Below are 15,118 nucleotides of genomic sequence, written 5' to 3'. Positions count from 1 at the left end.
GACTACACTTTCATGCCATGTAATTTTTAATAAAACTTTGACGAATGCGAAGCATTTCACATTTAGTAATAAATTATTCCATCGCATCCTGCAAATATTCAATAGAATTCCACAAATAGTCATCATCACTAACAACAACTAACCTCGCCTGATACATCGCCATTTTATTTTCTGTTGCTTAGCCTCCGGTCAACGAGCATACAATCCGGTTAAGCAGCTAGTGGCCGGTTCATCCACCCGCTACCCAAGCAGCAGAAACATATTTTAAAAATATTTTTGTAATATTTCTTCATTGCACTGGCAATATTTGTAAAATAAAACATTTTTATAATATATATAAAATGTTTCCTGAAAAACATTAATAAAGAAACATTTTAAATATGTTGTTTGTATAACATTACTTATAAGGTCTTTTTAAAACCTTCGTTTATTATTGCACGAAAAATATTTCATTAAACATGTTATCAAAACATTTTTAATAAAACCTTTAAAACCATTGATTTTGAATATTTCTCTTAATCGTTAAGAAATTGGAAGTAATTTTTTTTATTTAATGAAACTGGATGGAGCTACTGCAGCGATGCTTATTGAAACCACAGCCATGATCGAGACCGAAATGAAACTGAACCATAGATGCAGAATTCTATTCAACCGTAAAATTGTGTTTTGAAGAAAGTTTTAAAAGCAAAGCTGCTTTCATTTCAGCAGTATCTGTTTCTTATTTCCTATTGGTAGAACCAGCAATGATTTTTTTTTTGTGCTTACACAGAAACGAAAATGGTGGCTACGATGTGTTTGTTTTTGTTACGTGTTGCATTGAATTATTCTCAAGGAAGTGTTCCCGCAGATACCAATTACTTTTTCTGCGGTGTAGGGCTAGGTAGATAATGTAAAGCTTTTGCTAATCTCTGGACAAGACCTCTCGGTACTTAAATAATGTGGACGCTGGACGATGAGAGAAAAAAAAACTCAGTGTAGGCCTATATGTGGTGAAAGTGAAAGGTGTTATTTGGGCTATTTGTTTGTGCGTTGGTAATAAATAATCGTGAAATGTGGACGTACACATTGCAGGTAAATTATAGTTTTCTGTTTACTAGTTCAGGAATAACTTGTTTAATTTTTCATAACAAAGTGATTTTGTTAACCTAGAAGTAATAACATCTTGAGTAGGTACAGGCAAATAGTATTTACTTTTTTTTAGGGGGTAAATCTGAATGCATTGTAGTAAAAACCCTTCCTTTATCATATAAGCACATCTACGACACAATTTAAATACGATAAATATTTACATGGCTATCCACAGTTGCGTAAAAGTGTCAAGGTCTTGATTGAACATTTGGAATAAACATATTCGGTAATTATCATGACTAGTCCGTCTTCCTTAAAAAAAAATTTAAAAATTGACAATACTTTCATTTTGTGCTAAAAAAATTACTCTTTTTAACACAACTTGCGGAAAAGTGACAAGGGCTAATTAATCGGCTCTGTTGGTATTGTTTGGCTCAACGGGGCGGTCCCATAAAATTATTGTTTTGGCGTTTTTAGCAAGTAGGTATACCTTCCAGACTCTGGCGTTAAGAAAGGAGGGTTAAAAAAATTGTTTGGAAATAAAACTAAGTGTAATTTAGTAAATTTTTCTATAATGGGATGGTTTTTGAATTGGTGTATATTTTATATAGTTTTGGGGTAAGGAACCCAATATATGGTAAATATGTAGTTGAGCGGTATTTGCGAAAAAAAAATGTTAAAAATCCAAAAATACCTTTATTAGACGCTCTTCAACTTCCTCTTTTCATTAAAAGCGGCGGAGGTAAGAAATTCCAAATACTTTAGGAGATATCAAATTTTTAAATTTCATCATATGTAGTTGAGCGGTATTTGCGAAAAAAAATGTTAAAAGTCCGAAAATACCTTTATTAGATGCTCTTCAACTTCCTCTTTTCATTAAAAGCGGCGGAGATAAGAAATTCCAAATTTGAGGGGGGAAAAAGGCATGCAGTAGGAATAAAAATGTAAATTTTCTCGTTTGTGATGACCTGACAGATTTTGAAACACATCCTTCAACAACTAAGTTAAACAACCCTGTTATTGCACATGTACAGGGCCTCATGGTAGTTTGAGAAAAAATAAATAAAATAATTATTTTTGGTATATATGGCAATTGTTTGCATACAGCAGAAATACACTACGGAATCTCCGCTGTCATAATTGATAGGGCACAAATTTGTTTGATATGAATGGGTGTTCGCTAGATAGCCTAAAAACATGTTGCTTAACGATTTGAATACAAGTTTTGCATGAAAATATTATTGTTTGTGGGTTTTATAACAAGTTGCACACACCTAGAACAGACCATAGTGTGTGCCTCACACACTTTGCAAAATAAAATATTGTTTTTTTAAGAGAACTCATTAATTTTTAACTTCAAAATCTTACTAAATTGAGAACTAACATAGGGGATATTTTGTTAAAAATTGGATTTGACATTTTCTCAACTGTGTGTTCTTTATTGGATGCTACATTTGCGACTTAGGCTGTCGTTACAGCGTTTAGACAAAGAAAGAGTGATGTGCAGATGTCACTTTAAAAACGTATCAGGTAAAAAATGATGGGAGATATTTTGTTTAGAATTATATTTCCAACATTTTCTGTAAGAGTGTATTTTTTTTTCTGCTAGATATAAAGAATATTTGTTAATGGGGGTTTTTACTGTAAAATACATATATGTAGTTATTAATTTTTTTATCCCCTCCCCAAAGAAATATACTATTATCCAAAAATTTCTACTATTCAAAATAGCACAAGACCAGACAGTTTCAGATATAGAGGCTACACAACTAGATTTGAACCTAGAGTGAACACTGTATGAAGCTGGTGCTTACAAAGAAGATAAATTAATCCTTTATGTGTTGTAGGAGTGCTTCGGCTCAGAATAAGGGAGATGAACACGAGTTCCTAAACTGAGGGTGGACAGTTTGCTGATTGTGCTATGTTAAATAAAAATTGAGTGCTTACATTGTTAAACCATGCATATTTTTTCTTCAACATTTTCCTCCCCCTTTTTCCCCTCTTTTGGCATGAAAGAAGAAATTTGTATAGTAAATATTAGTGGAGAGTGTGTTCAGTCACATATGTAATTGTATTGACAGGGAGATTGCCTAAGCATATCTCATGTAGATTTTTTTAATTCTGGTACTTCGCCGATTACTTATTTTGAGTTTCATATCAGCAGAATACAATGACAGTCCATGTACAGTGGTGCTTGATGTGCTCTACCAACATTTGAAAAATATTATAAATATGTCCCTTTTGCAATAGGGTTGTAATATTTTAGCTGAATTGCAGTAACCTTTTGTTAATATTTCATAAAAATTTTGCAAAATTTGTTTTGCAAGTTAAAATTTTTTGCATAAATGTTAAATTTGCAACAGGTGTGTTCAAAATATCGCAGCAACCAATTATTCATATTTATTCCATATACTTTAAATATTGCAGCAATGTTTCATTTGCAACAGGCTTGCTCAAAATCTTGCAGCATTCATTTCTTAATATTTATTTCATGTACATATGTAATTGCAGAAATGTTTCATTTGCAACAGTAGTGTTCAAAATCTTGCACCAATATTGCTGGAACCTTTTATTAATATTTATTTAATGTTTTTAAAATATTTTGTTTTGCTATCGTAATCATTTTTTGTACATTTTATATATGTTTTTACATTATATTTTTAAAATGTTTTGAAATGTTGCAACAATGTTTTATTTGCAATGGGTTTGTGCTACTCATAACATTGCTGCAATGTTTCTGCATATTTTAAATACATTTTAAAATCATTTTTGTAATATTTAAAAAAATATTTTTTAAATATATCCTTGCTGGTTGGGTAGGTTAGCCAGAACTTTAACTGCAAGGTAGACGTTAACAGGGAGTCATAAAACCGAAATAAGAGCTAGCTTGCGGTTAAATTTTAGCCGGAACTTTAGCCGGAGGTCATAAAACCGGCCCTAAATGCTTCATGTCTTTAAACCAAAAATAAACAAACTATTAATCAACTCATAGGAAAGGTATTTGGAGAGCTAAAATCAATTATTGAAAGCAATATGGCCACCACAAACAAGAAAATGCACAGAAGGTACAGCACATTTGATCAAGTGCCAATCCACAAATGAGCACCTAAACAACACTTAGTTTAAACAGGTGCATCATATTCACACAAAACACAAGTCCAACAGATACTACACAAAAATCTCAAAGTTATTTGCATCATTATCAAACATTTAAACTCTACTGGCCATTACACCTTGCCTGCTGCCAATCTCTCTCTCTCTCTCTCTCTCTCTCTCTCTCTCTCTCTCTCTAATGCCTCATGATGATGTTGGTGATGGTCCTGCTGCTCCATGCCTAACTCATTTTTTTTCCTAACCTAACTTAAACTAAGTGTGTTTGGGAGGGGTCCGGGTTAGGGAGGGACCTAAGTGCGTCCAGGCCGAAGCCTATCACGCCTTAGTCATGCTGGGATTAGCCATGCAGGGAAAGGGTTGCATGCATCATGTGCTAGGAGGGGATTGGCCAGCCATGGCAGCGATTGTTGCCATGACTCCCCTCACTCTTATCTCTAGTCTAAACTACTAGTTAAGTTGGGGCAAGGTAAAACCTGCATAGACACAGGGAAAACCCTGGGCACTTTCATGTGGGATGCAAGTTTGCATGCATTAAATGTAGGAAAGTACAGGAGACAGAGGATGGTCTGGATGAAGAGTTGGCCAGAGTAGAAAGATTCTACCATGCAGGGGTTGGGCACTTGGACTTTAGGTCCGCTTTGATGTCTTCTCCGGGACTGGTATTTGATGGCCAGGGATGCAAGCGCCTCTGGTGGTGAGTGTAATAACAAACCACTCACATCCGCTCCAGATAGCAGCACCTATAAAGGCCCTGTCACACTGTCAAATATATTGTATCCAATAAACTGGACAACAAAATTTGAAGGGTGATTTTGGATGAAATACGTCTTCAAATATATTGTATTCAATATTATTTGACGAGCAAAGTAAAATATATTTGAAGTCATTTCACACTATCAATTTTCTTTGAGTGAGCTCGTTTTACCAAACATTCTGTAGAGAACTGTAAATGACAGTATTTAGAATCAAAAACAAATTTTGGGTCAAGGAACGCGGGCTTTTTTAAGTAGGTTATATTCCAATTTAGGTATATTGTGATCATACACAGTTTAAAATTTACGTTTTCCAGGTGTTTGCAATGCCTGCATTAAGAGCATCAAAGTGTTTTAAAAGCTGTAGCTGTAATTGTAATTGTAGCAAGTCTCAGTAAACTAGAAGAGAAATCTAAGAAAAGGAAACGCAGATGGTGGACGAGACAGTGGATACTTTCCCGGCAAACAAATGGTGTTTTACCCCTTTTTGTCATGAACTTCGATACGAAGATGCCGATTCATTTCCGAACTATGTAATAATGGATTCTGAAAGTTTTGATCTTCTTTCAATTGTGGAGTCTCGCATTGCAAAGAAGGATACTCATTTGTGCCAGTCTATACCAGCAAAGCAGAGGCTGGCAGTTACATTAAAATTTTTGGCGACAGGGGAATCATTTAAGTCCCTTATGTTCTCTACAAGTATTCCACACAACACCATCTCAAAATTTTTACCTGAAATTTGTAGTGCAATTTATAGTGCTCTTCAAAAACAATATTTAAAGGTATGTTTAGTAAGAATAAAGCATATAATTAAATGTAAATCTGTAAGTAGGCATATCCCTTCTCATTCCCGCTTATTTTCTCACCCAACTAGCTGCTGTTGTATGGACACTTTCACTTGTATTTCATCAAAATTGTTCCTATACTTTAAAGTGAATGTGTTAATTTTTGCTGTGTTTAGAAATTGGCAATTTTGTTTTATTTTGAATTAAGTGTATTTACTGTTACAAACCTCAACCTGAGTCTTTAAGCTAACTTCACCTCAGTCACATTATCTCTTTAAAATAATTTTTTAACGAGATATTAGACCAGGTATGCTTGTTTCGTACAGCCTGGGAAGTATAGGCTTACTGACAAGGATCTGCTACACAAATATTTACATTCACGAAAAATGGTATTACTTTCAAAACTTAAATAATAATAATTGAACACGTAGGCAGAATTTTAATATTTCTAGGCCTTTCTTGCAAATCACCAGAGCTACTTGCTTACTCAGAGATGCTACTTTAACACAAGTCAGTACCATCTATTGTCAGGAAATTATGAGTCTATATTCCAGAAAATTCCAGACAATACTTACAGAGTAGCAGCTATTGTGAAATAAGGAGAACAATGACTTATAAGAAAGATTTTTGGGTAAGCCAAAATAATTTTAGTTACATTAAGTCTCTGAATTGAAATATTTTAAAATTTATTTTAGGTGTTATTAATTTGGATTTGTAGGTAAAAGTTCCGAAATGCATATCCTAGTTTTGATACCTCATTCCTGATGGCACATTTTGTACGCAATGCTTGCTGTTTTAATTTAGTGTATCAACAATACCTGAACATAAGCAGAACTGGTATAGCAGTCAAATAATGATCGTAAGTTGAATATAAGATGTTTTCTGGTTTAAGGACCATAATATTCCAAAACTACAGTAACTTCTTTTAGTCAAATATATTAACCTGCACTTCCGTACATACAGATTCAATTGAAGGAAAATATACAATAACAATTACATATTCCAGCAGGAAATAAAATAGTATTAATTCAATTACTGCATTTATTTCCCATTCGCCATTGCTGATATTTAAACTATTACACTTCGGAAACGGAAACAAAAGCGGCCGCTTTATTTTAGATAACTCTGATTGGCTGATCCCATCCAACATCCAACATATTTTAGAACCAGTCCTATACGTAAAATATTGGAAGGAAACTCTAGACATTCAATCTCTCAAATAAACATGGCTGCGATAGTGACGTTTAACGTGACGTCACAACCCTCAAAGATATTGGATCCAACATATTGGAAGGTGTTGGAAGCTAAAATTTGACAGTGTGACAGGGCCATAACTAAAAGAAAGAAAATTAATCATCCTACAGACTAAACTTATTTTAGTAAATGCATGTTGCGCAGGCTAACATACCTTAACGGTACTTTAATTAAGCATAACTACAACTATGTTTTTGGCTTTTGGTTTTTTAGATTTTTTAAATTTTTTAATTTTTTTTTTTAAATTTTTTTACTATATATATTATATAACATAATATATTCTAATGTAATTAAATTAACGTCTATTCACTAGTTATAGTCGAAGAACTGTCGGTGTATAGGTTTAAAGGCGAATGAAGAAAGGGCATTCATATTTTATTATTTTTATTAATTAATTGAGGTTTTATATGCGTGCCACTTTCGAAAGACGCCGCCCATTAGCATACAGCATGCCACTCGTATCGGTATCTTCAAATCGATCGGTGTATATTTGCACTGAATGCCCAGGCAAGCGCCTCCAGTCATGGAACGCAATCTACAGTTAGTTGTTAATTTAATTTAATTCGTCACCTCGCACTTTAGCATGGCCATGCCCATAGATGCAGTCAGCTTGCCACCCTATTTAGCCGGTGTATAATTTTGCTGTTGGCAAGGCAGGCCCACCGCTGTACTAGGCTTTTCATTGCTGAATAATTACAGCCTCCTTGTTTATTTAGTATTTATAAGTTAAATTATTATTGTTGAAAGTGTTACTCACGTAGGAAATTTTCCATGTAGGCAGGGCTGGGTTCAGTGGCGGATCCAGGATTTGGGTTTGGGAGGGGCTTGACCTAGCTGAGGCTAGGCTTTATCAAGGCAAACACTAAAACAATAGTGGACCCAGCAGCTTTTGGAGGGGGCTTGAGCCCCTTAGCCCCCCCTCTGGATCCGCTACTGGCTGGGTTCCATGCGCATGAACCTGTGCGCGTGATTGGCCAGTGGGCCGGCCAATCACAGAGCATCTAGGGCGGCCTGTGCGTCAGGATTGAGATAGGCATTTTATATTTGCGATAAAATTCCGGGTCGCGGTCTCCGAGAGAGGAAATATACATATTTGCGCACAAGTGTCACTTATCATAAAATTTCTGTGCAGTTCTGACATAATAATCTTTCAATAGTTCGAGTTTAAGCTCCCTGTGCATAGCCCTGACGAACAGTACACAGGCGCATCTGTCGCGATACGAATGCTCTTGTTCTGTATTCGCTGCAGCTTTATTAAATGGCTTTCAGCCGCAGTTGCCCAGACTGGATGCCTAACTGGTCAAAAACCCGGGCTTATATACCCATTTCTCACCCCCCTTCCCACCTATTGCCCCTCCAAATCTCGGGATTAATAGAGATTATTTTCGAATGTTCTAGAAGGATCTTCATACCAGTTCACATAATCGATAAACAACCAATTTCCGGGATTTATTCTTCTTCTTGCTAAATCCGGAGTTGGTAACAATGAATTCGATATTGTGTAGGAATGAAGTCTCCAATTTGTCTATGGTATTTTGTTTGAAAGTGCACTGTCTTCTGCCGCACACAGCCGTAGCCTATCTATGAGTCGTGACGTCACAAGATGTCAGTTTATTCCTACACGTCAACATGAAAGGTAAGCTACTTAATGATCTTAAATGTTTGTGTGCAGGGTCGTAAATTAACGTCTCGTGACCACACACGGTCACAGGATTCAGGTGGCAGAAAACCTAATCGCAGAGCTTACTTTTAATAGAAAAATCAGATATTCGGCAAAAACGTATAGAATATCTCAAGAGTATGTGTCAATATAGAAACGATGAACGCACAGTTATATACATGGATGAGTCGTACATATTGTCGCCTCATGTAAAAAATAAAATGTGGAGTGACATGTCCTAAAATGGTTTACTAGTGCCTGTCACGAAGAATCAAAGATTAATAATGATTCACGCAGGTGGAGAAAACGGTTTTATCCTATATGCTCTTGCAATGTGGAAGTCGCACCAGGCAACAGGGGATTATCACAAAAACATGAATAAAGATAATTATGAAAAATGGTTCACCGAACAATTAATACCAAATCTTCCACCAAACAGTGTTGTTGTGATAGATAATGCTCCCTATCACTGACATCGACACAAGTGTCTCCCCTGCTCATAAAGTCCGTTATGCTGCGCCAACCCCTGATCCTCCCCTGCCCCGTGCAGTGATAATGTGTTATGAGGAACATACTTTTATATTTAATAATGTGACATGTATATTATTTTATGTATAATTTTTTCCGTAAACTTTAGTAATTATTATTATACGTGTTTCTAAAATATTATGTGATATATTTTACGTTGCTGCCACCGGGCGACGAAGCCGTGGCCAACACCCGGAATCTCTCCGAGCGCTTCACGTGTCGCGGAGTAGGGGGAGGACGGGCGGAGAGGCAGACGTGGCATGAGAGGGGGCAATTGGCATCTGGCGGCTGGACGAGGCGGTCGCACGGTGAGATGCAGAGCCAAGAGCACCGACAGGTGAGATTGTGTCAAGGGGAATTGAAACTTCACAACCACGCGGGTTACGCAGCTTATCGTTTTTGTAAATAGTTAAATTGTATAAAAGGGTTTTCCTTGTTTCCATAAAATCAGAAATTTCGCGTATCGGCAGACACGGGCGTACTGCAACGAGACGGTCTCCACGTCTCCGGTGCTGGCATTCAGACTGACTTAGTTTTTTTCGCTATCATTCAGGAGGGGCATAATAAGTACTTCATACATTCGTATTGCGAGACCACAGGGGCAGCCCGCAATTGGCACCTGCCCACCGAAACATGTGCAGCCGAGCTTCACTCTGCGGAGAGAACGGGCGTTGAGCCGCGCGCAGCCCATGTAAAGGGACTGTGTGAAAGACTAAGGGCCGGTCTTACCATCCCTTGGCAAGGTCCGGGTAAAATTTATCTCCTTGGCAAATTACAAAATGCGTCTTACCACCTATGAGTAGGCGTACCCGGAAGATAAATAATTGTCGATTTTACCGGGAGGTTGAAGCTCTGGGTAAATCGCTACCCGGCAGATAACTGTATAATCTGTGCGCCACATCGTAGCGCGTTTATTGCAATGTGTTTAATTGTGTTCATTTGCAAAAACGTGGTGCACGGACTGTAATTTTCTTCACTCGTTTATCGAAATGGCCCAAGCAGGTGTCGTCGATGTCGTTAATAATGTTGGTGAGATTTTTGGAGACGATGACGATGAAGAGATCATTGAAGTAATCAATGCTTTAGCAAGAGGTCCACGTAATTTTAGAGAAAGACCAGACCATTTGAACCAATGGAACGATAAAGAGTTTTCAGCGAGATTCAGGCTAAGTAAAGATACAGTTCTGCACTTGTTGGAAGAGCTTGAACCACTGATTAGATCGCGAACAGACAGGTGATTGCTTTTACCAAAAGAAAAATGCATTTGTTTTTACATTACAAATATATGCTTATGCTATATACTCTGTAAAATTGAATGAAAATGATAGGTTTATAGGTTATGTCGGACCATAACATCTGCATAATGTTTACATTGTCAACATCGCTTCAATAAAATATTTCTGCTTTTATTTTGTAAATTACATTCAGAATGTGCTTTATTTTGGCTGTTCTGAATTTTCAAAGTGCCTTTTTGTATTCCTACCCCAGTGTCCTAACCTACATGTAAACAACAGTTTGTCATCTTGTTGCTTTTATTTCCCCCAGAAATCATGCAGTCTCGCCACTGAACAAACTGTTGCTGACACTGCGATTTTATGCCCTGGGAACAATGCTATCCAGTGTTGGCGATTTTGTAGGTGTCAGTAAAGCAACAGCTTCTAGAATAATTAAAGAAGTGACTTTTGGAATTGCTTCATTGAGACCTGTATATATTAGGATGCCATCGACTGAGCAAGAAATAAGAAATGCTCAGACAAATTTCTACGAAATGGCCCAGTTTCCAAAAGTAATTGGTGCTATTGATTGCACACATGTAAGACTTCAGTCCCCAGGTGGGTATTTTATAAAAAATCATGTTTCACTATAATAGGGCATATGTTTGCGTATACATGAGCTTTAGTTTTTTTGCACGTTTTGCTGCCCCCCTTTGTTGCACTTGGTAAACAGAAACTATGGACACAGTGTGAATTACAGCTGTAGTTTTATTTGACAAGAATTGTCTTAAAGAGAAAGAAAATTCTAATTAAACTTGCATGTTATGTGAATCATAAATATTTATATCAATAACTGCATGTCAAAAAATGTTTAATGATCACGTACATGAACAAAGCCTTTTTTTAAACAAAAATCGCAGCTTTAAAAAAGCAATGTTTGGGGCAGCAATTGGTAGAATTATAGCTCATCTGTTCAGGGCGTAAGTTCTTAATGTCACTAAAATGTAGCTGGCGCACCGGTTAAAAGTAGCTTATACAGAGCCAAGAATATGTATGTTATGTCATTTGATTTTCTCTTGTAACATTCTGCAGTTAATAAATTTGTATTAATTTATGTGATCAAATTACATATATTGCTTCTTCATTCTTTGCATATCCCTTCACATGAAAATTAAAGTATCATAGCTCTCAGTGCTTATTAGTAAGAGACCGGAAAAATTTGCGGATTCCTTTTGAGACAGGTTGGAATCCAAACTCGTTTAGCTGAATGCTACGTCAGTGATTGGACCGCAATTTACCTGAAGGACTCTGAGCCAATGGCAAAAACTCAACAAAAGAAGTATCGAATCATAAGAATCGCAGTAAACAGGTGTCCCGAGTCGGTAGCCAATGACCAGGTGATAGTTGCCCGAGTACATAGAGAATTGTGGAGTCTATCCTAGTGGTCATTGAAACCGCGAATTTTTCCAGTCCCTACTTATTAGGTATTGGTGTGATTGTAGTCCTACTTTTGAATAATGAAACTTTGTAATACATTTTGCATATAGTAAAATATATTTATAAATGGATGTGATTTATATTCGTTGCACTACTATTTAATTTTTTACAGGTGGTCAAAATGCTGAGTACTTCAGGAATAGGAAAGGGTATTTTTCCTTAAATGTTCAGACGGTGTCAGATGCCCACCTGAAAATCTGTGACATTGTTGCTCGTTGGCCAGGTGCAACACATGATCAGACAGTTTTCAATAATTCAAACCTCTGCCATCAGTTTGAGAATGGAAACTTTCGCAGTGGAATTCTGCTTGGAGACAGTGGTTATGAAAATAGGGTTTATTTGTTGACACCTCTTCTTCATCCAGAAACTCCTGCAGAAAACAGGTACAATGAAGCACACATTCGTACACGTAATGTTGTTGAAAGACAATATGGTGTTTTGAAGCGAAGGTTTCCCATTTTAAGTTTGGGGATGAGGTTGTCTTTGCCAGTTGCCCAAGCTGTTGTTGTGGCTGTAGCTATTCTGCACAACATTGCATTGGATGCCGCAGAAGAGCAGCCACCAGACGACCCTGATCTTGTACAGAAAGTTCCACAAGACCATCAGTGGAATGATGAAGCGGCAGTCATGGCTGGCAATGACATATTGCGCAGAAATTTGATAAATAATTTTTTTTTAAATTTACGTTAATATAAGTTGCTGGCAAATGTTAAAAGCAAGTAGGCCTATGATTCGAAAAAATAATTTGTGGTTGTTAATGTATATGATGAATGTGTAAGATAAAGATGCATGAGAATAAAAAAAATTGGTTAAGATAATTCAGTATAGTGTGTACTCATATTGTTTCAGGTGCCTTTGTAAGGAGTGATTTTAAGTTTCTTGTGCCACTAATAAGTACTTTCTGCAGGAATAAAAATACTACCAATTACAGCAATAGTTAAAGATATATTTTTAATATAAATGTAATTTGTACTGGAGACAAAAGATTTGTGCATCAATTTTGAATTGGATGTTGCTACATATCTGCATAATCACACTAAGCATTTATTTTTACTTTTTGACAATCATTTCAACTTGACATGTAAAAACTACTTTACTTTTACTTCTATAACATATATATTTTAACAACGTTGAAAGAAATTGTATTCAAAGAATACGGTGAATTAATGTAGTGATGCTAGTTTCCTTTCTTCAACAGCCAGCTTAATTTTTAGCAATGCTATTTCCATTTCGTGCTTCTCTTTTTGATGGATTAGAGTCTGCTGTAGTACTTCCTTCTGCAATTCTACTAAGCTGGTTTTATGCTCTGCCAAATCTTCAAATTTTTTCATTGTCATGCTTCCAGAAGACTGCACTTTCTTTGTATTTCGTCTTCTCCTGTATGCTAGTTGTGCATCTCCAAGATATTTGCCTAGAAATAATGAAAACATCCTCATTACTTTAAAATACAAGATGCAAAGAATGTATTTTTAACATAAGTGTGCAATCTGTAAACAAACACTCCATACAATCCATACTAAAATGTGGTTTTAATGTATAATTTTGTCACATCACGGGAGCCTTATGTATAGGCCTACCACCTATGTAGCAGCGTGTGTTATTTACTACTGCTGAGAAAACAATATCTCTGTTCCCAGCATTTTTATTGGTTAGCAAAATCAACAAAAATATTCTTGGTAATAAATTAATTTAAAAAAAAAAAATGAAACACTAGCTTGTAACTTTATGGATTTTAACTAGTACTATATATATCCCCACTACCAGATTTTATTACAATACATCAATGAACCTCTTTATTATTTACTGAATCTCACTCTCAGCTAACAGAGTGAGCATAAACGGTATCTTTTCAATACATGTACCAATATGCAGTTTGTCCTTGTTCTGCAATTTGTGACTGTGAGAAGCAATGAAGCCAACATTTATTGATAAGCAAGTATGATTTATTTTTGTGATTTCTAATGAAGATAACTTTTTAAATTTCTTTCTTTCTAGGATAGAACCACATATATTTGTCTGAAAACATTTACGACTGTTAACAACAAACAAACTTTACCTGTTGAAATATCTTTATGATACATTACTTAGGACAGAAAACTGGTACCACATAGCTAAAGTCTGATAAGTTACTGGTAGACAGAAATTGATAATTTTAAACAATTCAAAAAAACAATAAAATGCTACTTATTGGCAATTTACTCTGTGGAAAAATACCTTAATAACTAATTAAAAACAATTAATTTCTAGCTGGCCTTATGTAATAATTTTGTGGTGGGAGTTTGTTATATGTGTTATGCATAGCAAAGCTACTTCTTTTAGAGACCTATTATATTTCTATAAACTGAGACTCACATTTTGTATGTGCATTTATGAATATTACATATCTACAGACACTATAATTTTTAATTAAATATTTAAATATGAATCCTTTTTAATAAGGTTTATGAAGTATAATGTAAAAATTACCTTCCTGTAATTATTTAAGACAAAAGCAAAATAAATGCCGCTAGGCTATTAATTAGTATATTAAAACTAGTACTCACAGATGTGTATTATAACAAATCTTAAATCTTAATGTTTTAATGTAACTTGATGTAATTATGTTTAAGCAAATATTAAACATTCTAATTTCAGTATGTACTAGACAAAAAGGCTGTATGAATAAATAAATCTGTCCATTTAAAAATAACAGGCTACAAAACAATGTGTGAATTTTTTCATACAGCAGAATATCATTTTAAAAACAAAGGTTTTGATACTTGCCTTTTGATGATGTGGGAGAAGCCAATATCTCCTGTTCCTGTACAGTAACGTTTGCATATTTTGAGTGTGAGCAGTAATGGTTGGCGGTGATGACTGCTTCTGTCTGTTTATAGCTGTTATCCACTTGTGTTCCTGTACTTTATTTTTTTGCAGCTCGCCCAACTCGGTCTGTGCAGCACCATCAGTTTCATCATCATCATCATCACCACCATCACCTGTCATTATTTCCTGTGACAAAAGAGATATTTATAATGTGGGTGTTATGAAAGAAAATATTTTGTAAATATCACACACAATCAGGGGTGGGAGATATTCATCATTAAAGGGTCAAAATTTAAAATGATTTTTTGTATGCATTGCACATGATCAAAGCACAAACTGGAGTACAAAGCACGTTAGGTATGGTAAATAGTGTTTTATACACATATTTATTCTATGCGTAATGTATAATTTTGTATAAGTACCTTTTGAGAACATGACCAT

The 15,118-nt window shown here is 35.5% G+C and overlaps 2 protein-coding genes across 4 annotated transcripts in view; one reads left to right on the top strand and one right to left on the bottom strand.

The window, feature by feature from the left end:
• LOC134536589 (gastrula zinc finger protein XlCGF57.1-like) overlaps window positions 1-15,118 on the bottom strand; it is a 331,362-nt gene that overhangs the window by 139,256 nt on the left and 176,988 nt on the right. The window lies entirely within an intron of this gene.
• LOC134536585 (putative nuclease HARBI1) lies at window positions 508-14,255 on the top strand. Of its 3 annotated transcripts, none has more exons than XM_063376341.1 (4): window positions 512-1,071; window positions 2,916-10,395; window positions 10,707-10,993; window positions 11,985-14,255. In XM_063376341.1, the coding sequence occupies exons 2-4, from the start codon at window positions 10,151-10,153 to the stop codon at window positions 12,560-12,562; spliced, it is 1,110 nt and encodes a 369-aa protein (XP_063232411.1). In that variant the 5' UTR covers window positions 512-1,071; window positions 2,916-10,150; the 3' UTR covers window positions 12,563-14,255. The 3 variants fall into 3 exon arrangements, with proteins under 3 accessions (XP_063232413.1, XP_063232411.1, XP_063232410.1); XM_063376340.1 differs by having other exon boundaries at window positions 2,800-10,395; XM_063376343.1 differs by having other exon boundaries at window positions 508-9,498.

Source organism: Bacillus rossius, chromosome 11 (genome assembly GCF_032445375.1).
Source record: "Bacillus rossius redtenbacheri isolate Brsri chromosome 11, Brsri_v3, whole genome shotgun sequence".
NCBI classification, from domain to species: Eukaryota; Metazoa; Arthropoda; class Insecta; order Phasmatodea; family Bacillidae; genus Bacillus; species Bacillus rossius.
The sequence above is the reverse complement of the archived record's forward strand: the minus strand, read 5'-3'. Positions and strand labels throughout refer to the sequence as shown.